This window comes from Macaca thibetana, chromosome 8, assembly GCF_024542745.1.
Source record: "Macaca thibetana thibetana isolate TM-01 chromosome 8, ASM2454274v1, whole genome shotgun sequence".
Lineage (NCBI taxonomy): Eukaryota > Metazoa > Chordata > Mammalia > Primates > Cercopithecidae > Macaca > Macaca thibetana.
The window spans coordinates 81,622,423-81,650,397 of NC_065585.1; the positions used below are offsets into that span (position 1 = coordinate 81,622,423).

The window sequence follows — 27,975 nt, forward strand, 5'->3', positions numbered from 1 at the left end:
CTGCGGCCGCAGCGGCGGCGGCGGGCATGGCAGAGGCGCGGTCCCAGCCCTGGAGGGGGCCGCAGCTCAACGCGCTACCGGACCACTCGCCGTTGCTGCAGCCGGGCCTGGCGGAGCTGCGGCGCCGGGCCCGGGAAGCTGGCGTCCCGCTCGCGCCGCTGCCGCTCACCGACTCCTTCCTGCTGCGGTTCCTGCGCGCCCGGGATTTCGATCTGGACCTGGCCTGGAGGGTAAGCGTGCGTGCCCCGGGCGCTCGGCAGTGCGCACCTCACCCGCCCAGTCCCCTGTCCCACGACCCCGGATCCCCAACCCGTGCCGAAGCCCAAGGTGCAGGCAGGACCCTGGCAGGTAATGCGCCGGTAACCACCTGGCGTGGGCGCTGAGGCTGTAGGTGTTACGAGAATCCCGCGCTGGTCCTTCCAGTTTCTCTGGGTCATGGAAACGAGAAACCTAGAAAGTGTTGGAGCGGTGGGATAATGGCCCATTTGATCTCAAGCCTGGGGAACGCCTGCGCTAGATGAGTCTCCTGAACCTACAAAGTTTGGGGGAAATGCCTTCCTCTCCCTGTAGGAAAGCTTGTGGTACAAAACAAAGTAACAGCTTAGAAGTTCAAAGCTCAGATTTATCACACGTGACCAGATTAACTACGTGTAGCGGGGAAAATGAAATTGCTGGTAAAACTGAAGTTCTGAAGCCATATAGTAGCAACATAGTATTATTACTAGTAACACTTAAGTGTCAAGACAGTAAAACAACCCAGTATACTTCGAGTCTGGGTTGTAGCCAGGCAGTTCCTTTGTGTTTCCGGTTTGTTACAGCTCATTGAAAGAAGAGGTGATGGAAAGATAAGGATTAGAAAGAGGGATGCGATCTTGAGTTCTATCACTTTAGGTTCAGCATCCTTATCTGTTAAATAATGATGGAAATGCCTGTCTCATTGATTGTGAAGATTGAACATTAACCAGTTTAACAGAACAAGCTGTGCCCAGCACAGTGCCTGGCACACGGTAAGCATTTAGCAGTTGGACCAGATCTAGCCCTTTCTCTAAGTGGCTTGTTCAGTGTCACACAGCTGCCTAGCAGGAAAGACATTATAGTACAAAATTCCAGTGTGTCTCAGTATGAGGTTTTTGAGGGTTTCTCTTGTTTGTTTGTTTTAGAGTGAAAGCAAGTTTATTAAGAATGTAAAGAAACAAAATAATGGCTACTCCATAGAGACAGAGCAGCCTGAGGTTGTTTTTAACTTAAGTAAAATTATGGTAAAAATAATCTAGACAACACAAAATCCTAAAACGTGAAAAACAAGTTTCTAACACAAACTTTCTAAAGGAAAAAAGCTCCCTACCTCAAACTTTAGTTTGTCAGTCACATACCCAGAGGCTGGTTAGTGTTACTCATTTATCTTTTTAGACAGCCTGATCTTGCACAAGCATGTTTGTGTGTGATTTCTATTTTGTCTTTCTTTCCTGTCTTTGCAGCCATCCCATATCAACTGGTATACATCCATCTTACTCTTTATTGGGCTGCTGTTATTCTACTGTATGGATATAGCAGACTACATTAAAATTTATGTAACCTGTTATTGGACTTAGGGCTTATTGCTGTTCATTCCTTCATTCAACAATTATTTTTTGGACTCTACGATTTGCCTAGTCGTACACAAGTTGCAGTCAACAAGGCGGCTTGGTTTCTTCCATCACTGACTGGGCATGCTTCATGTCCTTATACTTTGTGCATAAATAGGAGTATAAACTTACAGGATAAATTCAACCAGTGAAATTACTGGGTGAAATTAGATGTGTATTTTTCAGTGTTGAGTAATATAGCAAAGTGTCTTCCAAAGAGTTTTCAGTGCCTTCCAAAGGTCGCAGTGGCTCAGACCTGCAATCCCAGCACTTTGGGAGGCTGAGGATGGTGGATCAATTGAGCTCAGGAGATCATGAACAATCTGCGCAATGTGATGAAACCTCATCTCTACAAAAAATAACAAAAATTAGCCAGGTGTGGTGGCACATGCATGTAATCTCAGCTACTTGGGAGGCTGAGGTGGGAGAATCACTTGACCGAGGAGGCAGAGGTTGCAGAGAGCTGAGATTGTGCCATTGCACGACAGCCTGGACAACAGAGTGAGGCCCTGTTTCAAAAAAAAAAAAAAAAAAAAAAAAAAAAAAAAAGAAAGAAAGAAAGAAAGAAAGAAAGAAAAAATCTCTATCACTCGTCGCTTTGATATTACATGATTTTGCCTTTTCCTCCATAACCCACACTGTATTACCAAACATGTTTTGTGTATAAACCTGCTAGAAGAGATATACTTTTTCATTGTTATTATAATATGCATTTAATTATAAGTGTGATTAATAATTTTTATATACATGTAAAATTTCAAAATTTCCAGTTAACTGAAAATGGCCTGTGTTTACTTTTGTTCATATTTTTACTATTATACTTTAAGTTTTAGGGTACATGTGCACAGCGTTCAGGTTTGATGCATAGGTATACGTGTGCCATGTTGGTTTGCTGCACTCATCAACTCGTCATTTACATTAGGTATTTCTCCTAATGCTATCCCTCCCCCAGTTCCCCTCCGTCCAACAGGCCCTGGTATGTGATGTTCCCTACCCTGTGTCCAAGTGTTCTCATTGTTCAGTTCCCACCTATGAGTGAGAACATGCAGTGTTTGGTTTTCTGTCTTTGTGATAGTTTGCTGAGATAGATGGTTTCCAGCTTCATCCATGTCCCTGCAAAGGACATGAACTCATCCTTTTTTATGGCTGCATAGTATTCCATGGTGTATACGTGCCACATTTTCTTAATCCAGTCTATCATTGATGGACATTTAGGTTGGTTCCAAGTCTTTGCTATTGTGAATAGTGCCACAATAAATATACTTGTGCGTGTGTCTTTATAGTAGCATGATTTATAATCTTTTGGGTATATACCCAGTAATGGGATTGCTGGGATAAATGGTATTTCTAGTTCTAGATCCTTGAAGAGTCACCACACTGTCTTCCACAATGGTTAAACTAATTTACACTCCCACCAACAGTGTAAAAGTGTTCCTATTTCTCCACAGCCTCTCCAGCATCTGTTGTTTCCTGACTTTTCAATGATCGCCATTCTAACTGGCATGAGATGGTATCTCATTGTGGTTTTGATTTGCATTTCTCTGATGGCCAGTGATGATGAGAATTTCTTCATGTGTCTGTTGGCTGCATAATGTCTTCTTTTGAGAAGTGTCTGTTCATATCCTTCACCCACTTTTTGATGGGGTTGTTTTTCTTATAAATTTGTTTAAGTTCCTGGCAGATTCTGGATATTAGACCTTTGTCAGATGGGTAGATTTCTAGAATTTTCTCCCATTCTGTAGGTTGCCTCTTCATTCTGATGGTAGTTTCTTTTGCTGTACAGAAGCTCTTTAGTTTAATTAGATCCCATTTGTCTATTTTAGCTTTTGTTGCCGTTGCTTTTGGTGTTTTAGTCATGAAGTCCTTGCCCATGCCTATGTCCTGAATTGTATTGCCTAGGTTTTTTCTAGAGTTTTTATGGTTTTAGGTCTAACATTTAAGTCTTTAATCCATCTTGAATTAATTTTTGTATAAGGTTTAAGAAAGGGATCCAGTTTCAGCTTTCTACATATGGCTAACCAGTTTTCCCAGCACCATTTATTAAATAGGGAATCCTTTCCTCATTTCTTGTTTTTGTCGGGTTTGTCAAAGATCAGATGGCTGTAGATATGTGGTGTTATTTCTCAGGCCTCTGTTCTGTTCCATTGGTCTGTTTAACTGTTTTGGTACCAGTACCATGCTGTTTTGGTTACTGCAGCCTTGTAGTATAGTTTGAAGTCAGGTAGCGTGATACCTCCAGCTTTGTTCTTTTTGCTTAGGATTGTCTTGGCAATGCGGGATCTTTTTTGGTTCCATATGAACTTTATAGTAGTTTTTTCCAATTCTGTTAAGAAAGACATTGGTAGCTTGATGGGGATGGCATTGAATCTGTAAACTACCTTGGGCAGTATGGCCATTTTCACGATATTGTTTCTTCCTATCCATGAGCATGGAATGTTCTTCCATTTGTTTGTGTCCTCTTTTATTTTGTTGAGCAGTGGTTTGTAGTACTCCTTGAAGAGGTCCTTCACATCCCTTGTAAGTTGGATTCCTAGGTATTTTATTCTCACTGTAGCAATTGTGAATGGGAGTTCTCTCATGATTTGGCTCTCTGTTTGTCTGTTATTGGTATATAGAAATGCTTGTGAGTTTTGCACATTGATTATGTATCCTGAGACTTTGCTGAAGTTGCTTATCAGCTTAAGGAGATTTTGGGTTGAGACGATGGGGCTTTCTAAATATACAATCATGTCTTCTGCAAACAGGGACAATATGACTTCCTCATTTACTAATTGAATACCCTTTATTTCTTTCTCCTGCCTGAGTGCCCTGGCCAGAACTTCCAACACTATGTTGAATGGGAGGGGTGAGAGAGGGCTTCCTTGTGCCCGTTTTCAAAGGAAATGCTTCCAGTTTTTGCCCATTCAGTATGATACAGGCTGTGGGTCTGTCATAAATACCTCTTCTTATTTTGAGATACATTCCATCAACATCCAGTTTTTTGACAGTCTTTAGCATGAAGGGCTGTTGAATTTTGTCAAAGACCTTTTCTGCATCTATTGAGATAATCATGTGGTTTTTGTCGTTGCTTCTGTTTATGTGATGGATTACATTTATTGATTTGCGTATGTTGAACCAGGCTTGTATCCCAGGGATGAAGCCCTCTTGGTCATGTTGGATAAGCTTTTTGATGTGCTGCTTGATTCGGTTTGCCAGTATTTTATTGAGAATTTTTGCATCGATGTTCATCAGGCATATTGGTCTAAAATTTTCTTTTTTTGTTGTGTCTCTGCCAGCCTTTGGTATCAGGATGATGCTGGCCTCATAAAGTGAGTTAGTGAGGATCCCCTCTTTTTCTATTGATTGGAATAGTTTCAGAAGGAATGGTACCAACTCCTCTTTGTACCACTGGTAGAATTTGTCTGTTAATCTGTCTGGTCCTTTTTTTGGTTGGTAGGCTATTAATTATTGCCTTAATTTCAGAGCCTGTTATTGGTCTATTCAGAGATTCAGCTTCTTCTTGGTTTAGTCTTGGGAAGGTGTATGTGTCCAGGAACTTATCCATTTCTTCTAGATTTTCCAGTTTATTTGAGTAAAGGTATTTATAGTATTCTCTGATGGTAGTTTGTATTTATTTGGGATCGGTGGTGATATCCCCTTGATCATTTTTTATTGTGCCTATTTGATTCTTCTCTCTTTTCTTCTTTATTAGTCTTGCTAGCGGTCTATTAATTTTGTTGATCTTTCCAAAAAATCAGCTCCTGGATTCATTGATTTTTTGAAGGGTTTTTTGTGTCTCTATCTCTTTCAGTTCTGCTCTGATCTTAGTTATTTCTTGCCTTCTGCTAGCTTTTGAATTTGTTTGCTCTTGCATCTCTAGCTCTTTTAATTGTGATGTTAGGGTGTCGATTTGAGATCTTTCCTGCTTTCTCTTGTGGGCATTTAGTGCTATAAATTTCCCTCTACACACTGCTTTAAATTTGTCCCAGAGATTCTGGTACATTGTGTCTTTGTTCTTATTGGTTTCAAAGAACATCTTTATTTCTGCCTTCATTTCCTTATTTACCCAATAGTCATTCAGGAGTAGGTTGTTCAATTTCCATGTAGTTGTGCGGTTTTGAGTGAGTTTCTTAATCCTGAGTTCTAATTTGATTGCACTGTGGTCTGAGAGACAGTTTGTTATAATTTCTGTTCTTTTACATTTGCCGAGGAGTGCTTTACTTCCAATTATGTGGTCAATTTTAGAATAAGTGCGACGTGGTGCTGAGAAGAATGTATATTCTGTTGATTTGGGGTGGAGAGTTCTCTAGATGTCTATTAGGTATGCTTGGTGCAGAACTGAGTTCAAGTCCTGGATATCCTTGTTGACCTTCTGTCTCATTGATCTGTCTAATATTGACAGTGGGGCGTTAAAGTCTCCCATTATTATTGTGTAGGAGTCTAAGTCTCTTTGTAGGTCTCTAAGGACTTGCTTTATGAATTTGGGTGCTTCTGTATTGGGTGCTTATATATTTAGGATAGTTAGCTCTTCTTGTAGAATTGATCCCTTTACCATTATATAATGGCCTTCTTTGTCTCTTTTGATCTTTGTTGGTTTAAAGTCTGTTTTATCAGAGACTAGGATTGCAACCCCTGCCTTTTTTTGTTTGTTTGTTTGTTTGTTTTGCTTTCCACGTGCTTGGTAGATCTTCCTCCATTCCTTTATTTATTTATTTATTTATTTTTGAGATAGAGTCCTGCTCTGTTGCCCAGGCTGGAGTGCAGTGGCATGATCTTGGCTCACTGCAAGCTCCACCTCCTGGGTTCATGCCATTCTCCTGCCTCAGCCTCCCGAGTAGCTAGGACTACAGGCGCCCGCCACCACGCCTGGCTAATTTTTTGTATTTTCAGTAGAGACAAGGTTTCACCATGTTAGCCAGGATGGTCTCGATCTCCTGACCTCGTGATCCGCCTGCCTTGGCCTCCCAAAGTGCTGGGATTACAGGCGTGAGCCACCGCGCCCTGCCTTCCATTCCTTTATTCTGAGCCTATATGTATCTCTGCATGTGAGATGGGTCTCCTGAATATAGCACACTGATGGGTCTTGACTATCCAATTTGCCAGTCTGTGTCTTTTAACTGGGGCATTTAGCACATTTACATTTAAGGTTAATATTGTTGTGTGTGAACTTGATTCTGTCATTATGATGTTAGCTGGTTATTTTGCTCATTAATTGATGCAGTTTCTTCATGACATCGATGGTCTCTACAATTTGGCATGTTTTTCAGTGACTGATCCTGGTTGTTCCTTTCCACATTTAGTATTTCCTTCAGGGGCTCTTGTAAGGCAGGCCTGGTGGTGACAAATCTCTCAGCTTCTCTGTAAAGGATTTTATTTCTCCTTCACTTATGAAGCTTAGTTTGGCTGGATATGAAATTCTGGGTTGAAATTCTTTTCTTTAAGAATGTTGAATATTGGCCCCACTGTCTTCTGGCTTGTAGGGTTTCTGTCGAGAGATCTGCTGTTAGTCTGATGGGCTTCCCTTTGTGGGTAACCCGACCTTTCTCTCTGCCTGCCCTTAACAATTCTTCCTTCATTTCAATCTTGGTGAATCTGACAATTATGTGTCTTGGGGTTGCTCTTCTTGAGGAGTATCTTTCTGGTGTTCTCTGTATTTCCTGAATTTGAATGTTGGTCTGCCTTGCTAGGTTGGGGAAATTCTCCTGGATAATATCCTGAAGAGTGTTTTCCAACTTGGTTCCATTCTCCCCATCACTTTCAGGTGCACCTATCAAAAGTAGATTTGGTCTTTTCACATAGTCCCATATTTCTTGAAGTCTTTGTTCGTTTCTTTTTGCTCTTTTTCCTCTAACCTTGTCTTCTTGCTTTATTTCATTAATTTGATTTTCAATCACTGATACCCTTTCTTCCACTTGATCAAATCAGCTATTGAAGCTCGTGTATGCGTCATGAAGTTTTCATGCCATGTTTTTCAGTTCCATCAGGTCATTTAAGGTCTTCTCTACACTGTTTATTCTAGTTAGCCATTCGTCTAACCTTTTTTTCTAGGTTTTTAGCTTCCTTGCGATGGGTTTGAACATGTTCCTTTGGCTCAGAGAAGTGTGTTATTACTGACCTTCTGAAGCCTACTTCTGTCAACTCGTCAAAGTCATTCTCTGTCTGGCTTTGTTCCATTGCTGGCAAGGAGCTGTGATCCTTTGTAGGAGAAGAGGTGCTTTGGTTTTTAGAATTTTCAGCTTTTCTGCTCTAGTTTCTCCCCATCTTTGTGGTTTTTTCTACCTTTGGTCTTTGACGTTCATGACCTACAGATTGAGTTTTGGTGTGGATGTACTTTTTGTTGATGTTGGTGCTATTCCTTTCTGTTTGTTAGTTTTCCTTCTAACAGCCAGATCTCTCAGCTGCAGGTCTGTTGGAGTTTGCTGGAGGTCCACTCCAGACCCCGTTTGCCTGTGTATGACCAGTGGAGGCTGCAGAACAGCAAATATTGAAGAATAGCAAATATTGTTGCCTGATCCTTCCTCTGGAAGCTTCGTCCCAGAGGGGCCTATATGAGGTATCTGTTGGCCCCTACTGGGAGGTGTCTCCCAGTTAGGCTACAGAGGGGTTAGGGACCCACTTGAGGAAGCAGTGTGTCCATTCTCAGAGCATAAACATCGTGCTGGGGAAACCACTCATCTCTTCAGAACTGTCAGACAGAACTGTCAACGTTTAAGTCTGCAGAAGCAGTCTGCTGTCTTTTGTTCAGCTATGCCCTGCCCACAGAGGTGGAGTCTATAGAGGCCATAGGCCTTGTTGAGCTGCGGTGGACTCCACCCAGTTTGAGCTTTTGGCCTGCTTAGTTTACCTACTCAAGCCTCTGCAATGGCAGACGCCCCTCCCCGAGCCAGGCTGCCACCTTGAAGTTAGATCTCAGCCTGCTGTGCTAGTAGTGAGCAAGGCTCCATGTGCATGGGACCCCCCCGAGCCATGCACAGGAGAGAATCTCCTTGTCTGTGGTTGCTAAGACCTTGGGAAAGCATAGTATTTGGGTGGGCATGTCCCTTTTTCCAGGTACAGTCTCTCACGGCTTCCCTTGGCTAGGAAAGGGAAATCCCCCAACCCCTTGCGCTTCCCAGGTGAGGCGATGCCCCACCTCGCTTCAGCTCACCCTCTGTGGGCTGTACCCACTGTCCAACCAGTCCCAATGAGATGAACCGGGTACCTCAGTTGGAAATGCAGAAATCACCTGTCTTCTGCATTGATCACACTGGGAGCTGCAGACCAGAGCTGTTCCTATTCAGCCATCTTATAATGGATCCCATTTTTATGTTTTACTGATTTGTAAAATATTTTAATGTATTTTAGGCCTTTGTCCTTGATTTTTGTCTGTTATGTTAGTTATATTTTTTCTGTGCAGAATTTTAAATTTTAATGTAATCAAATGAATTGATTTTATTAGTCTTTGATTGCCTTTGGGTTTTATAATCTCTTCTCTTGTCCAAAATTTTTTCTAGTTATTTATGTCTTATCTTTTTTATGTTGGAGTCTTTGATCTATTGAGATTTGTTTTTATGTTAGGAGTAAAATAGGAATCCAGCTTTATTTATTTTCATTTTTTAGATGTCTATATAAGTATCCCAATATCATGAGTAATAAACTAATATGTACTAGTAACTACTGAATATGAAAACACAATCTCAGGTCCTATGAAGAATGAAGCTTAAATAAGGCGTTAAACATATATATGTTTAGAGATAACTAACAATAAAACATGTTTAACTTACTGATTTCCTTTTAGCTGCTTTTAAAAAAGTAACGTTTAAATAGAAAAATAAAATTGACCCTCAGCCCCTGGGACATATATATTTTTTTCTGTATTCCTTAAATAAGGAATTGTTTTCATTGCACTATGCCCTTGAGGAACTGGCTAGCAGGACTGTGTCTAAATCCACTGGATATAAATCAAGTTTCTGTCTGTGAACTCTTTGTCTTGCTTTTCTGCCAACTGGAAAGGAAAAGGAGAGGGTAAGAGTGCAAAACTTTTTTTTCATTTTCCTCTGCAATAGCACTTAATTCAACTCTAACTTCTTCATTCATAATATAGAAGCCCTATGGTTTTTGTATAAAGAAAACTTGATAAGTGCTTCAGTCACAATGAAATTTCTCATTATTCTAGTTTTTGTATTTGAAGTTATAATGAATTAGTAAGGTTTTATTATATAATCCTAATAGCTAATGTGCTTATAGAATGCAACATACTTTGGTAAGTAGGGTTTTCATGGATTATCTTTTATTATTTTCTCATTTTGGGAGAAACAGATATAAAGAGTAAGTAACTTTTCTGAAATTATGTAGCTATTACGTGTTGAAGCAGGGATTTGAACTTGGGTGGGGCTCAGGAGAGAGCCTGTGCTCTCAAATACACTGCACTTGCCTCTTCTGTTTAAAACAACAAACATATAAAACAGATAACCATTCACTTCTCAACATATAAAACAGATAACCATTCACTTCTCTGCCTGTTCTACATAGTCTCATGAATTCCTTCTATCAAGTGATAGCCCAGTTCCTTATACTTTTGTTCCATATGATAAGCTTTTTATGCTATAATTATCTTTATGGTTTTCCCAAAGCTTTCAAAATTCCATAGATTCTCCCTGCTAATTTCTCTCTAAATGCAGCTTCTTTTATAAACTTTTTCACATCATGTGTCCATTTCAGTTTCTACTCTGCTCCTGATAGTTATTGCCCTTGAACAAATGTGTAACTTCTCAGAGTTTTACTTTACTTTTTTTTTTGAGACAGAGTCTCGCTCTGTTGCCAGGTTGAAGCACATCGGCACGATCTCAACTCAGATAACTGCAACCTTCGCCTCCCAGTTTCAAGTGATTCTCCTGCCTCAACCTCCTGATCATGCGCCACCACACCCAGCTAATTTTTGTAGTTTTAGAGATGGGGTTTCACCATGTTGGCAGGATGGTCTTGATCTCTTGACCTCGTGATGCATCCACTTTGGCCTCCCAAAGTGCTGGGATTACAGGCGTGAGCCACTGCACCTGGTTGGAGCGTTACTTTTCTTATTCTTATAATGCCACAACTGTAGCTACTTCTCAGGGTGGTTGTGAGGAGGAATTCAAATGATGGCATTAGACCCTATAAAAGTGCTCCAAATATGGTGGTTCTTATTTTGCTTCAAAGTACATGAAACATGTAAGAAGAAACCTACTCTATTACAAAACATAGTTAACCCGTAACATTTTAAATGTTTATTTACTTCTAATAATTGCAAAACAGACACCTTCCAATAATGAATATTTATTTTTAGCCACTTCTTTGTTGTTGTTGTGGACATAGGGTGATTTGTTTGAGAATTGCTCAGTAGCAGTTCATTTACATAATTTATTTATGACAACTGTACTGTGAATTTATCTATCTGTGGATAAGTAACGACCAAAGATCCAGGTTTAGATCTTTCAGTTTGCAAAAATTGTGCCAGATAGTGATTTGTGCCTCTACATAGAAGTCAGTTTTTCAAGTGTGTGGATCCAGTTGGTTTACTCATGACTTAATTTATTCTTTCATTCAACACGTGTTGTTATCTCCTGAGTGTGCAGCACTCTGCAGAGATGAATAAGCTGAGCACCCTGCCACTATTAAACCTAAATCATCCCTTCTAATGAAGCCACGACTTTTATCATTCCACAGGAAAAAAAACATTTCTATATAGTTACTAATATGCTGCCTCTAGCATTTTACTTGAATTGGAATGAAAAAGACTTTTTATCTCTGAGGAAACTATCAGAAAAGTAAACAGCATTGTAGAATGCTATTAACAGTTATTCTGGTACCCCCTAAGACTGGAGGAGGAAGAGAAATTCACCTTATAGAGTAGAATGAAGATATTAGGATCCACAATGTGCCTGTTGTTCTCACTGCTTTTGGAAACTGCTATTTAGGTCACCAATTATTTCTTTGTTGGCAAATTGACTTTTTTCTTTCTTACTTCTCTCTTGCATTTAACTCTTAGCAACATTCTCTCCTTTTTTAAAGTTAAGAAAAGTTTATTAAATACAGAAATGAAATAGAGGGAGACAGACAGAGAGAGAAAGAGAGGGAGATAAATCAGAGATGGGGATGAGGGGGAGCAGAGCAACACAGATGGCACTGTCTTCCCTCTCCTCTACCAGTGCTGGTTCTCTTAAGGTCCACTCAGTTTCTCTCTTCCTCCAGCCATTCCCAGCCATTGACATTTTCCAAGGCTCAGCATTTTCCTCTCTAGTTTTTGTTGTTTGTAGTTTCTCCACCAGATCATTGCTGTTTTTGTGGTTATAGTTACCTTGTTTATTCCAGTGACTCTCAAATATAAATTCTGTCCTTTTCTTTGCATTGCAGTTTCACGTTGTTAATAGGTCTCTTTAAACTCAAAACAAATATATTGTAACTTGTGAAAAATTGAGAGTGCCAAAAATCATAAAGAGGAAAATTAAAATATAAACATAATAATTTTTGAATACATAATTTGCTTTAGTATTTTCCACAATATGCTGGCGGTGTTCGTATTATTTGCATATGCAATTAGACATTTCTGGTGGTTCTTTTGGAAAGAAAGAAAGTGGGATTTCTTCAAACCATATTTTGACAAGATCCAATACCCAAGCATACTGCTATTGGGCTCTTCTAACTCATTTGATTGATTTCTATACTTCCTTATTTCAAAAAATACCAAAGGTGGTGTTTCAGTTCTCTATTGCTAAGTAACAAGTCACTCCAAGAATAAGTGGCTTAAAACACAATGATTTATTTGTTTTTGATATCACCAGTTTGCGCAGGGCTCAGTGGGAGTGGTTCATCTCTGTTCCACATGGCATTAGATGGGAACTTGGCTGAAGTCACACTATCCAGGATGGCCTCTCAACCTCCATGCCTCTCTCCACATGAACTGCTATCATTCAGTAATCTCACATAGTGTCTGGATCCCAAATAGTAAATTCAGAAGGTACCAGGCTTCTTAAAGCTTGGCCCACGAAGTGTCACTTCTGCCAATTGATATTAGATCAAAGCGAGGTGGAAGGCCAGCCTAGATTCAAGGGGAGGGAAGCAAATAGATGCCACCTCTTAATGGGAAGAATGGTGCATAGGTATATCAGGAGGGGGGGAATTGGTGGGCTGTCTTTGGAGAAATGCCATGGGTGGTGGATGAAAATTGCTCAGCTCTGAATTTGTGATAAACCCCGGTCACCTCAGATCCTTGATAAAGGGAACTTCCAGTTTTCACAGCTAAAAAGATACCCCAGATTAAACTCTTGACATAATGGATGGCAAAGTTTATACACAATGCCAAAGCTTTTCTTTCATTTTTACAAAATCCTTACCATGTATGCCATTTGTAGACAATTTTAATTTTATTTTTCAGTTACTACAAAACTATTATAAGTGGAGAGCAGAATGTCCAGAAATAAGTGCAGATCTACACCCTAGAAGTATTATTGGCCTCCTAAAGGCTGGCTACCATGGAGTCCTGAGATCCAGGGATCCTACCGGCAGCAAAGTTCTTATTTACAGAATCGGTAAGTCATATACAACTCTTCTTTTTTTCTCCTCTCCTCCAGTTCAGTTCTGTTCCCTCCCCTCTCTTCTCTCTTTCTTCCATTTCTTCCTTGAATACCATATAGAGAGCTTCAAAGCATTCATCTTTAGGAATTTGGGCTTTAGTTTAAAATTTTAGGTTTTAACTTAGGTTAATTTAGGTCTTAATGTCCCCCAAATATAATAACACTTTGGCAGTTGTGAGAAAATTAACAGATACAAGTGAAAATCCTAGTTCCATTCTTCCATGCAGTCAACTGTACAAGATAAGAAGAAAGGAAAATAGTGAAGATAAATAGTATGAGAATATTTTAAAAAATCATGGAATAGTGTTTCAAAAATGCTTAGTGGGAAGTACAAATAAGAATTCTGAACTATTGGCTGGGCATGGTGGCTCATGCCTGTAATCCCAGCTGAGGTCAGGAGTTTGAGACCAACCTGGCCAACATGGTGAAACCCCGTGTCTACTAAAAATACAAAAATTAGCCGGGTGTGGTGGTGCATGCCTGTAATCCCAGCTACTTGGGAGGCCAAGGCAGGAGGATCACATGAACCTGGGAGGCAGAGGTTGCAGTGAGCCAATTGCGCCATTGCAGTCCAGCCTGGGCAAAACAACAAGAGTCTGTCTCAAACTAACGAACGAACAAAAAACAACCAGAATTCTGGGCTATAATGTAAACTCCATGAGATTATGGATTTTATCTGATCTATTTACTGGTGTATTCCAAGCACTGAAAACATGGTCTGGTACTTGGTAGGCAGTCACTAAATATTTGTGGAATGAGTGAGTGAATGACTAGTTCGAAAATGCCCCAGGCCGAGGAGCAAGAGGCTCATTCTCTTGGGTGGAGGAGGGTACAGAGGAAAGGCAACTCCTCTGGGAGCTGTTGCAAATACTGTATTCTATTAACTCCTGTTTATTCTCATTGCATCCCCCTTTTTTCTATTAGGTGTTGCTAGTGTTTCTTGTAGATTGGTGTCTTACTGTATTCCGGCCACTATAACAAAATGCCATAGACTGGATGACTTATAAAAACAGAATTCTATTTCTCACAGTTCTGGAGGCTGGGAAGTCCAAGATCAAGGCACTGGCAGATTTGGTGTTTGGTGAGGGCTGCTACCTGGTTCCTAGGTGATATCTCTCACTTTAACCTCACATATTGGAAGGGAAAAGGCATCTCTCTTGGGATTCATAAGGGAAGTAATCCTATTCATGAGGGTTCCATCCTCATGACCTCATCATCTTGCAAAGGCCCCACCTCTTACTACCATCACGTTGGGAGTCAGAATTTCAGTATATGACTGTTGAGGGGACGCAAACATTCAGACCATAGCAGTTGGTGACCTATAACTTCTGTCCTCCTTCAGACCTGTGTGTGATTAAAAATGACAGGCACAGGAGAAGGACTCACACTACTCCCAGAATTTCTCATGACCCAGTTGGAAGGACAAAGATAAACTATCATTTCATGACCAGAATTTTTGAATTATGATTTTACAGAAATATCTATATCTTTAAAGATTTAAACTATTTAAAGATTTAAAATATTTAAATATTTGCATTTCTTGCCTGCTTATAGATAAGATACCTGCCTATAACTCAACTGCTTGCTATACTGCAAGAAGATAGTGTATTTAATTTTTGAAAGGGTATTGGAAGATGGAGTAAAATGATTTGGGGCTGTTTTTTATTTTTTATTTTTGTGTGCTAGCTTAAGTGTCAAATAAAATTGAGTTAATCATGAATCCCATATATAAAACAGACATCATGATCTTTCTGTTCTTTCATTGCTGCACTAGTGTCAGAGGAAATTGAATGAGCTCACAGCAATGAAGTTCCTTGAGCTATTTAGGGGTAGTCTTGCCAGATTTAACAAAGTACCTATGTTTTATTTAGAAAATAAACCTATATGTTATAAAATTAAAGGATGCCCAGTTACATTTGAATTTCAGATAAACAACAAATAGTGTTTTTAAGTATGTTTGGAGCATCCTTATGTTAAAAATTATATACTGGTTATCTGAAATTCAACTTTAATTGGGTGTTATATATTTTACCTGGTAACTCTACTCAGGGGTCCAAGAACCATAAAACTGAAACCTGCAGCTAATTATTTCTGTAAATGTCTTGGCTCTGCATTGCCTGGCTAGATTTTATTGTTTCTAGTTTGTTCATAAACTGACTGAGGCAGGTGAAGAAGTAAAAGTGACATTTTGATAGTGAGAAAGCAGATGTGCAGATTTGATCATAAATACCTTAACACTGAACCAGTAGGGATATTTTCTGGGTCTCATGTAGCACATTAATTTAGAAGTATATTGTTTAACTCAAGAGATTTGAAAATCAAGAAAACGTAATTTAATGATGGTCAGAACAGGAAGGTATGTTGCAAATCTCCTGTATGCTCTGTTATTCTAAGATGAAAGGGAGAAACTCAGAAAGTTTTATGAGTAAAATGAAAACTTTTCTAAATTTAATTGAATTAATGGGAGGAGTTAAAGAAGGAAATCTGTGGTGGAGCTTTTTGATAGAACTTTAGCATAACCACTTCCTCTAGATACCATCTCTGTGTAGTAAAAGCAATGAGAAAATGCACACAGCCCTTTCCTCCATGCGGGCCGGGCAACCCAAGGTAAAGCTAAGTTTTGACCTTTATCAGCCAACATACTGGAGGATATAATTTTATGTCTTTTGAGATTCAATAGTATACTACAGCAGCAAAAGTAAAATTTAACAATGAGTGTGAAGTTTTGACTGTGGCTTAGTTCTTGTGAATACAGGTTCTGGAGCATGTGACCTGGATTGGAATCTCAGCTCTGCTACATTCTAGCTGTGTGAAACACTATGTAGCTGTAACTGCATTTTCTCATCTGTAAAATGGGCATAGTGAAAAGCTATCACATAGGGTTGCTATAAGCATGAAATCAATCAATCAGTCTGTCTATCTAAAATATAACAAGAACATTACCTGGTACATAAAAGCACTCAATACATGTGAAGTAGATACTGGAGAAGGAATTCAAAATATAAGGTATATTTTCCTTTTGCCTCAATGGAGCTTAAATTCTAGCCAGCACTGTACCACAGAACTTTCTATGATGATGAAACTGTTCTACAGTAGCCACTATTCTCATGTGGCTATTGAGCGCTGAAATGTGACTACTGCAACTAAGAAACAGATTTTTTTTTTTTCTTCTAAGCTAGGATCTTGCTCTGCCACCTGGGCTAGAGTGCAGTGGCACAATCAGCTCACTGCAGCCTTGAACTCCTGGGCTCAAGTGATCCTCCCGCTTCAGCTTTTGGAGTAGCTGGGACTAGAGGCATGTGCTACCACACCCAGTCGGTTATTTTATTTTTAGTTTTTAGAGATACGTTCTCACTATGTTGCCCAGGATGGTCTCACTCCTGGCCTCAAGCAATCCTCCCCTATCAGACCCACAAAGTGCTGGGGTTCTAGGCATGAACCACTGCACCCGGTGAAACTAAATTTTTAATTTAAATTTGAATGGCCACACATGGCTAATGGCTACTATATTAGCCAGTGTAGGTCAAACAGTTATGTTGGTTGGTTCAGAACTTAGGATATTAACTATTTTTTTGATTGGCAAACTTCGTTTGTTCTGCTTGTTTTTTATCATTATTGTATTCAGCCAATGTCTGAAGTTAGTATAGTATTTTTGATCTGGGTTACCTGTGGGTTGATTATTCAAATTCTTATGAGAAATCTGATGTTTGGGTTTTTTTGTTGTTGTTTTTTGTTTTTTTGTTTTTTGTTGTTTTGAGACAGAGTCTTGCTCTGTTGCCCAGGCTGGAGAGCAGTGGGCCACCTCGACTCACTGCAACCTCCGCCTCCCGAGTTCAAGCGATTCTCCTGCCTCAGCTTTCCAAGTAGCTGGGACTACAGGCGTGTGCCACTATGCTCAGCTAATTTTGTATTTTTAGTAAAGACAAAGTTTCACCATGTTGGCCAGGCTGGTCTTGAACTCCTGGCCTCAAGTGATCTGCCCACCTTGGCCTCCCAAAGTGCTGGGATCAGAGGCGTGAGCCACCATACCAGGCCAGAAATTTGAGACTTTTAAAAAATAACACACCTCCTAAAGGATCCATTAATATGACAGAAAATAAAAATTAAAAAATAACAATCGCATTGTGCCTTCTTAGGAATATTTCTGTTTATTCTTTCTTTTTCTAGATCTTCAACTTTTCTCTTGCTACTACATGCTACCAGTTATCATTTAAATCAATTAATGACCAGCCACCGAAAACAAAACAAAAACTCCTTGTTTCCACAAAACTCTCCATCCTTCTCCATTTCCTTACATCCATCTCTCCCCTTCTTGTTCTCAGCCAGACTCCTTTTGTTAGCTATGTCCACCATCCACATTTTCTCACAGTTCTTCCTCAGCCCACCCTAGTTTGATTTCACTCCCATCCCTGCTGAAATGAACATAACCAACCATCAGTGACTTTCTTTTCACCACGTCTAATGGACGGGTTTAGTCCTATTTCACTTAACCTCTCAACACAGTGAATCACTTCCTCTTTCTTGAAAAATCCTCTTCCCTTGGCTTCTCTGATGCCGTGTCCGCCTGGTGTTTTCCTCTGACCTCAGTGGCTGCTCCTCCTTAATCTCTTTTGCTGGCATCTTCTCTTCTATTCATCCTTTAAACTCTGAATTTTTTTAGGACTTTGGCCTCAGCATTTTCTTCTCTCTGCTTTGATAGAGAAAAACATAGCTCTGAGATAATCCCAGATTGTCTCATGTGGATCATCATATAGGCATAAACAACCCCCAGATTTGTATCTTCACTCCTACCTTTTCCTTGAGGATCCCGACCCACACAACTAGCTCCTATTCCAGCTGCACCCAGTTGGATGTCTCACAGTCACCATTTTAACATGTCCATACTTATGATGTTTTCCACCCAAACACGTCTCTTATCTCAATAAATGGCACCACGTGTACACCATGGAATACTACACAGCCATAAAACAAATGAAATTATGTCCTTTGCAGCAACATGGATGCAGCTGGAGGCCATTATCTTTAGTGAATTAAGACAGGAACAGAAAACCAAATACCACACGTTCTCACTTATAAGTAGGAGCTAAACACTGGATATATATGACTTAAAGATGGGAACAGTAGACACTGGAGACGACAAGAGAGGAGAGGGAAGGAGGGGAGCAAGGGCTGAAAAACTAACTATTGGGTACTATGCTCACATACCTGGGTGACAAGATCATCTATACCTGAAACCTCAGCATCATGCAGTATACCATGGTAACAAACCTGCACATGTACCTCCTGAATCTAAAAAAGAGTTGAAAATAAATAAATAAATGGTGTTACCATTCTATCCAGTTCCCCATGCCGGAAACTTTGTTTGTTTGCTTGAAAATTTACTATTACTTAGTTAAGATTGTTTTTTTTTTTTTCTTTTTCATTCATCCTGTCGGGCACTTCAGTCTGAAGACTTACATGTTTTTTTCAGCTTTGGAGAACTTTTCTCTATTGCTATGATTCCTCTCTCCTTTGTTCTCTGTTACTGCCTTCTAGAACTTTTATTAGTTGGATGTTGAAACTCCTGGGTCCAGCTGCATGTGTTTCTTACCTTTTTATTCATACATGTGAACTCTTGGCTCTTTTTGTGCCAAATTTGAGAGAATTCTTCAACTTAATCTTCCAAACCATTTTTCCTTGATCGACTCTGTCTTTTCCAGCATTTATCCCATCAATGAATTTTTTTAAAAAACTTATCTTTTTATTTCTAAGATCTCAACTGAGTCTTTTTAATAATAGCCTGTTCTTGTAATAACTTACAGTATTCTCCCCACCCTCTGCTGAAACTATTATGCTTCTTTAAAAAAATTCTTAACTTTTTTTTTTTTACAGACTGGTTCTTGCTATGTTGCCCTGATTGGACTTGAACTCCTGGGCTTCAGTGTCCCCCTGCCCCCAGTTCAACCACCCTAGTAGCTGGAAATACAGGCACCTACCACGGCACCTGCACCTGGCTTCTATTATGTTGTTAAGTGTCTCCTGCTTTCTTATTTTCTCGAGTTGATGCCTTTGTCTATTGAGTTTGGCTTCCCTCTCTCTCTCTCTCTGTGTATGAATGTGTTTAATATTCTAATTTTTAAGGAATAGATGTCTTTTAAAAAAGATTATCTGCTTGTCTATTCATTACTGTCATTTCTGCATGGCGTGACCTGTCCCGGGGGTGGTGGGAAGGGGTGAGATGAATGAACAAGAATCTCAGTAACTCCTCTCTTAGCACAGGTACTCCCTGTTTTTCTTTGGTGTGGGCAGCCACCTAAGTGCTTCCCTGGCTCTTCTTTCCCAAGCCCTCACTTCCTGCTCTAGCCTACAGGGACATGACTCTGCAATGTGCTACTTGCCACTGGAAGGCTGTCAGAGGATCAACTTGCCTGTCTGTTTCCTCATGCATTTCTCTTAGCCACCTCTTTAGTTACTATGGGGCCCTAATTGCTCTTTATAATCCAGGCCCTTGCTTTTCCATTTCCAACACCTCTGAGCTTGGAGCATACACAATGGCGTTCCCATCTTTATGTGAGGTTGTAACTTCATCTTGCAGTCAAATTCATCCTGCATCCATTCCTTTTTCCCCCATACTCTTTAAAAGTCATTCTTTGCTAGAATTTGAGGAGGGAGGGAGAAGCAGGCACATGTTCTTGTACCCTGGTTGGATTTATTACTCAATTCATGATCTTTGTAGATGCTTTTATTTCAACTGATCTTTTAAGTCTAAAATGAATTAATCTCCCTTTGGAAATCTTTCTGATTTTTAATACAATGCTAAGATATGATGTGCTTTGTTTTTTTAGCACACTGGGACCCCAAAGTTTTTACAGCTTATGATGTATTTCGAGTAAGTCTAATCACATCCGAGCTTATTGTACGGGAGGTAGAAACTCAGAGGAATGGAATCAAGGCTATCTTTGATCTGGAAGGCTGGCAGTTTTCTCATGCTTTTCAAATCACTCCATCTGTAGCCAAGAAGATTGCTGCTGTACTTACGGTAAATGTATATTTTAACTATCAGGCATAATACTTCCAAATTATAGTTTTAAATTTTGTTGTATATTAGACAAAGAGAAGCAAAAGTACATTTATTAGAAATTTAAATACAATTTTAGAAATAATATGTAGAATTCAATAATGCTAAGAGGAAGTAAAATGTTATTAGTTTATAAAAGAAAAAATGTTGCAACAAACTGCAAAAATATGTTCAAATTAGTAACGAGAGGATTTATGCATCTTAATATGTGGTGACTTTATCTTTTCATCATTAAAATATTTTTCCTAAATTAAAAATTGATTAAAAAATATATAAGCAATGGCACAATAAGATGTCACATAAGTCTTGGTAGGTATATATTGATATCTTTTTTTTCAAAAGGTTTTTAAAGTGGTCATCATCTTTGACTCAGTAATTCTATTTCTGGGAAACTAGCTAAGGAATAATCTTTAATATATTAAAGATAGCATATAAAATAATAGCTTACTATGTGCCAGGTACTTTGCTAAGTGTTTCAAATGCATTATCTTTTAATGTCCACACTGAGCCTATGACATATGACTATTGTATTTTCCCACTTTGCAATTAATAAACTATATCCGAGAAGTGACATAGCGATGCCCAGGCACATACAGTTTATCAGTAGTGAAGTGAGAATTCCAGCCCAGGTCATCTGAATGTAAAAGTTGTGCTTATAGCCACCACTTCTCCTATACATAAAGACAGTTACTGCAGCATCAATTTCAGTAAAGAAGTAAAATGAAATAAAATAAAATAAATAGTTTATTAGTCTGGAAAATAGAAAGATGGTTACTTAAGCAATGGTACATTCATTTGATGGATTCTTGCAACAATAATAAAACATGATTATTTGCAAAAGCTGTATTGTATCAGTGGAACACAGTGGGTTGAAAATTATTTAGACAGCATATTAGCAATTATGTTTAAAAGAAAATTATGCATAGAAGGGATTTGGAAGGACAATCCCCAAGTTAATAATACACCTCTGAAAGTGATGCATGGAAAAAATAAAAGAACTTCACATAAAAGAACCTTGGAATGAAACGTCTCTGTATTAATAATACAACTTGTAGGTAGGAAAACTATCCTCTTCCTTCAACTCTTAACTTTGTAAACTTTCTAAATAAGCCTATATTACTGTGATGCTAAAGACGTATACCAATGTCAGAGTTTAAAAGTATGTGTTTATTGTGCTAGTCTTTCAACAATTGTGAATTTTTTTCTCAAAATAAATATTTTTTGGGAAAAAATTAAATGTAAATTTCTAAAGGACTCATTGGTTTGTTAAAAGAACATCTATATGTGATGGGAAAGGAATTTTCTGGTGAAAGTGTGCAGATATTTCGTAAAATACTTTGCCAAATCTATAAGGAGAAACCTTTTTAGAGATCTTTTCTTAATCTAGTGACAGTGAACTGTAAGTCACGCTTGTGTGTTGCTGGAATAAATAATTTTGAAGATAAAATCACACTTTAGATATTTCCGTAAGTTTCACAAGTGTTCAAAGAAGAGACTTGACATTAGGTATCAGATTGTAATATTTATGTTTTATTATTAAGATTTTTTTATTTTCAAAAGGATTCATTTCCATTGAAAGTTCGTGGCATCCATTTGATAAATGAACCAGTAATTTTCCATGCTGTCTTTTCCATGATCAAACCATTCCTGACTGAAAAAATTAAGGAACGGGTGAGTAAAGCATATTCAAGTTTGTGTTCCTCTATGCCAAACATTCCAACCCTTTTTAATTTAAGGATTGCTTTATTATCTTTCCTTGTACCTGCCCATCTATGTCGTTAGCCCAATATTTTGAATATTTATCTAACAAGTCAACTAAAAAAAAGTAAATTAAAATTTAGTTTTAATTTATAAAAATGAGGCATATTGGTTGTAAGACTGTGGGGTAACTGGGCTTTTCGTACGCTGCCGGTTGGAATGCTTAATGGTATGTTCCTATAGAGGGCAGTGTGGCAAAAACATCAAAATCACTGTCTTGAATTACCTGTACATAAACAAAATTACATATATTAGAGGAGCCACAGCAGCAGAAGACTGAAAACCAGCAGGTGTTCACCATTAGGGCATTGGTTAAATAAATATCGACACAACAGAAAACAACGAGATTGCATGATGTTTTGTAAACTGAAGTAAGCAAAATGTGGAATAGTGTTTATGGCATGCTACCTTTTGTATACAAAGGGGAGAAATAAGAATATATTTCATACATTTACATTAAAAGGATATACAAAAAGTAATATAAGTGGATATCTATAGGGAACAAGAGAAGAGGTGTGAACTACAGTAGATGAGAATAGGTTTGGGAGCAAGATCTCTCACTGTGTATCTTTTATCTTGTTTTGATTTGTAACCATGTGAATTTATTATTAACGCAAATAAAAATAAACATTTTTCTTAAACAGTGAAGCCTAACTAACAGTTTCAGTGTAACTGAGAACCACAGTAACTGAGGTATATGACAATGTCACGCTAGTTAGAGCAAAGATACTGGATTTTTTTTTTTTTTTTTTTTTACCTACCCTGTGGAGCCTTATCTCAGAAAAAACATCTCATATCTCTTAGACTTTTTGAAATATTGAAAATAAGTATGCGTTCTCAAGAATGGCAACCATTCTTCTAAATTAATCTGTAAAGAAGAATTTTTAGAGCATCTATTTAGACAAACATTGGCATCATCTAATGCCTTGAACACAAAACAGTTTGTAAAGGCTTTAACAATGTAAATCTAAAAAATTACTGAAATGTCAGCAGTGATAATATAAACTGTAATAACACATTTGGAATTTTTAAAAAAGATGTTCTTTCATATTAAGAAAATATAACATCTTATACCTGGTCAGAAAGTTATGCCCCTCAAGCTTCTTTAGAGGTTATCTGGTGGATATTTCTGTTTGTCTTCAGGAACCACCCTTAAATTGCCTGCTTTAGCAAAGATGGCCATTTTCAGCTACTTTTTATTCTAGCATTTTTATACAAATCAACTTTTTTGTTTGTCTTTTTCTGTCTTCAGTGTAACTTGATGATAGTTGGTTTCCCTCTGTTTAATTCTTAGAGAGTTAAAAATGGCTATTTCTAGTTTGCATTATATTTTAGATAAAAACAAAAACAAGAATAAACTGAACCTAAGAAATAGGAGAATATGGAGAAAAAAGAAAGAAAAGTAAAAAGTTGAGAAGTTAGGGGAAGGATGTCAGCAAAAGTTAGTTGACATGAAACAGACTTGCCAAAATAGGGAGAAAAAACTCTGATCCAGCCACTGTTTTCCTTTTCAACTTTTTGGCAATGCCCCATACATTTTCTTTCTTTTTTTTTTTTTTTTTTGTGGGTACATTTCTTTTTTTTTTTTTTTTTTTATACTTTAAGTTCTAGGGTACACGTGCATAACGTGCAGGTTTTTTACATATGTATACTTGTGCCATGTTGGTGTGCTGTACCCATCAACTCGTCAGCACCCATCAACTCGTCATTTACATCAGGTATAACTCCCAGTGCAATCCCTGCACCCCAACTCGTCAGCACCCATCAACTCGTCATTTACATCAGGTATAACTCCCCTCCCCATGATAGGCCCCCGGTGTGTGATGTTCCCCTTCCCGAGTCCAAGTGATCTCATTGTTCAGTTCCCACCTGTGAGTGAGAACATGCGGTGTTTGGTTTTCTGTTCTTGTGATAGTTTGCTAAGAATGATGGTTCTTATTATGGTTCTTATTATTATGGTTCTTATTATTTTGCCGCTTCCTGAGGAGACAGAATTTCCTCTCAATTAGCTGATAATATTTCACATATTTCAGAAAAAAATTAAAGATTGGCTTTGTGAGTTTCCTAAGTGAGTATAGGAAACTCATTTCATCCATCAAGCTTCATACCCTGGCACATAGTAGGTGCTTATTAAATGATTGTTGAATTCATAGAGGAACATATTGCCCTAGAAAGTGGAAAAAGCTTATTTATTTATTTTAGCAGGTGTGTGCTTTTGGTTCAAGTTTCTATGGCTTTCTCTTAACTTCAGGGCATTCTATGATCAATTTTTATAGTTTAAAATATTTGAAAAGTTAAGGTTCTCAACCATCATAATTGTCTTTTCATATTTTTAAAAAATTTTGACTTTTTTTTTCTTTTTTTTTTTAAGACAGGGTCTCACTTTGTGCAGTGGCACGATCTCGGCTCACTGCAACCTCCACCTCCTGGGTTCAAGCAGTCCTCCTGCCTCAGCCCACCAAGTAGCTGGGACTACAGTCCCACACCACCGTGCCCAGCTAATTTTTGTATTTTTTTTGTACCAGCCATGTTGCCCAGGCTGGTGTTGAACTCCTGAGCTCAAGCAATCCACCTGCCTTGGTCTCTCAAACTGCTGGGATTACAGGCATGAGCCACTGCACCCGGCTGTCTCTTAACTTTATACTAGCCAACGGTATCCATCGACTGTACCATATAAATTGTTTCTCATAGACCTAATTGTGTGCTCAGATATATGCTTCTACTTAATATGAATTGGTACCAACTAGTACATTTTTATTATCTATAGACTAGTCCCAAGATATTAGTTTGGTAAGAATCACTTGCAAATAAGGGAATAGAATTTATAAAATAACTTTAGTTAGTCTTTAAAAATTTACTTATGGAAGAGGAATATGACCTTTTCTAAATTTTATGGAGTTATAAGAATGCAAATCCAAGAAAGAGTAAGATTATTAGATCCACAGTAACACAACCTAAACATAAACAAAATTATTAGATTCATAACCAGAGGAATAAAGGATGTAGTATCTATTTATACTTTCCTATTTTAGAAGTTATTAGAATACCTTGTTTTATGAGGTTGATTTTCCACTGGAAATGCATCTAGTGAGGATTCCTTCTAAAATGTTTTGGCTATTTCAGATTCATATGCATGGGAACAACTACAAACAAAGTTTGCTTCAGCATTTCCCAGACATTCTTCCTCTGGAATATGGTGGTGAAGAATTCTCCATGGAGGACATTTGTCAGGAATGGACAAATTTTATAATGAAATCTGAAGATTATCTCAGCAGCATTTCTGAGAGCGTTCAATGAGAAGTTATTTCATATGAATGGCTTCCTAATTAAAAACATGAGTGATATCCAACCTGGTTAAATGAATGAAAGAAAAGGAGCAAATCTTTTAAACTAATGCTTGCCTGATCTTTAAAAATGTAGAAATCTTCTGACATGAGGAACACAAGTGTTTGGAAAGATTTTTTACTTTTTAAATGCTTTTTTCTCTACTTTTGAAGTAATTAAATGGCAGTACATTTTAAGAGCATAAAAATTGGCGATTTTGTACTTGGAAGAGAACACGAAAGTTATTACTAAAGTAGCCGTTCATGTGCATCTTTGTATGTTTCTAGAAAATTATATTTTTAAAAAGTTCTCTGATTGTGTTAGTTTAGAAATAAATTTAGAAATATTCCACGTAAAAATATTTGCACAAGTCAGCTGATGATAAAAAAATTAACACTTATTTTAAGTGGATGTCAGATTAAATTATAATTCATTATAATTAAAATCTGAATAGAGTTTTATAGTTATTCCTGTGGGCCAGCAAGACATTTAATCTCAGGGAAATTTTATTTTAGTATATTAACATGATAGAGACTTTTTTTTTTTTTTTTTCCAGACAGAGTCTTGCTGTGTCCCCCAGGCTGGAGTGCGGTGGTGCGATCTCAGTTCACTGCAACCTCTGCTAGGATTACAGGTGCACACCACCACTCCTGGCTAAGTTTTGTATTTTTACATAGAGATGGGGTTTTGCCATGTTGGTCAAGCTGGTCTCAAACTCCTGAACTCAAGTAATTTGCCTGCTTCGGCCTCCCAAAGTACTGGGATTACAGTCGTGAGCCATCGCGCCTGGCCACAACAGAAACTTTCAACTGAGGAGTCTATATACCATACTACTTTGTGTGGCATCTTTAGGTCTCTATGAAATCATTCATGTTGATGTCATTGATTAACAAAAATAATTTAGAAAATACATCAGGCACAGTTGATGGCTTCTCAATATCTGTTTTGCATTTTTAAACAAATCAAAAATGTAATTTTAACTTTTGCTTTTGGCTATTCTTATGACTACACAGAAAGGGATGGAATCATATTTAATTGTCTTATACATGAACTGTTTTTAGTTAAAAATAACATAACTACACAAAGGAAAGGAACTGTTTATATTTTAAAAAAATTACTGTCAATTACATCTGGTATTTTTCAGATTATGCATAAAATAATATCAGTTTGACTATTGTATCAGAATATTTTAATCAAATCCTGCAATTTATATTAACTTAAAAAAAAACATCTGGTAGAGGCTGGGCGTGGTAGCTCAAACCTGTAATCCCAGGACTTTGGGAGGCCGAGGCAGGATGATTGCTTGAGCGCAGGAGTTGTAGACCAGCCTGGGCAACACAGGGAAACCCTGTCTCTATTTTAAAAATAAATAAATAACCGGTAAAGACATACTGTTTGTACTGCAGTTTATAATATTTCATTTATTAAGAAAGATATCATCTCAGCTTTATATTCAACATAGCTCTCAATGTATGACATAATTTTTATACTTTTTATAAGTATTTTATAATTTCTTAATTTTGTTATAAACTTGAAAATGAAAGAATATGGGGTCCAAAATCTGTTGAACATTTGTTCAGCTAGTTAAGTTTCAACATTAATCATATACATTAATAGTATCTTTATGTAAGGATATGTGAAGGGTGTTTTTCTTTATAAGAAAATTAGTTTAATCAGGTGAGCTGATACTTATGATTATGCATATAGCTATGATAAAATTGAAAGTAATTGTGGATGTTCTTTAGAGAACGTGTTTTGATTTTGACTTAGCATTGGGAAGCTAACAACACTATAATTTTTATTAAAAAACTAGACCCTGCCTGTTTTCTAAAAAACACTTTAAATTATTTTAAAATAAAAGCATACTATTTAAAATTGTATAATTAAAAATAATAAATGAATAAAACCACTTAAAAAGAATAAACAGTGTGAATAACAAAAAACCTCTGGCTCACCCAACTTTTGTTTCTGGAAGATTTATATCACCAGTTCCACTTCATTTATTTTTGGCTATTTCAAACACTTTCTTATGACTCTGTGGAGGAGTGATTAGTTTAGTACCCAAATAAAGGATAACATTTTAAAATGTCTTTTAAATGTGATTTTTTGATGATAGGATCAATAGCAAATAGAATTAAGATAAGTCAATCAATCTAGGCATATTTTATGATGGAACTTTGTAATGTTTACAAATGAAGCAATTCACTGAAGAATATTAAAAGAAAATTGAAATGAATGGGTAAACGAACAAAGTGTCAAAGCAAGTAATTGTCTAATTGTCCATATTACTTTAGTGATTATACCAGAAGTGCCTTTTAAAAGATTAACTGTATTATGTGCTCATTGTGTTAACTGCACAGTAATTTATTTGTTTTAATATTGTTTGAAAGAAAATAAACATCTTTCACATAAACCATAGTGTACAAGTTATTTTTTAATTTTAAAATATAAATATGAGGCATTCTTTTTCAAAAACTGCTTTTCCTTACAGAAAAAAAAAAAATCTTAGCACATCTATTTGTCCATTACTCAAGTGTCAGTTTTTTCTTCATAAGTTTAGTGACAGGCTGGTATTCCAGCTGCTTAGTTCAACACCATATTTCTCTAATGTCTTTTGCTGTACATAAAGGGGACCACAAAC

General features: G+C 37.7%; 1 protein-coding gene across 1 annotated transcript; it reads left to right on the forward strand.

Moving 5' to 3' along the window:
• TTPA (alpha tocopherol transfer protein) lies at positions 1-27,747 on the forward strand. The gene is made up of 5 exons (XM_050800303.1): positions 1-230; positions 12,997-13,150; positions 20,020-20,213; positions 21,813-21,923; positions 25,134-27,747. The coding sequence occupies exons 1-5, from the start codon at positions 27-29 to the stop codon at positions 25,305-25,307; spliced, it is 837 nt and encodes a 278-aa protein (XP_050656260.1). The 5' UTR covers positions 1-26; the 3' UTR covers positions 25,308-27,747.
• The last annotated feature ends 228 nt before the right edge of the window (positions 27,748-27,975 follow it).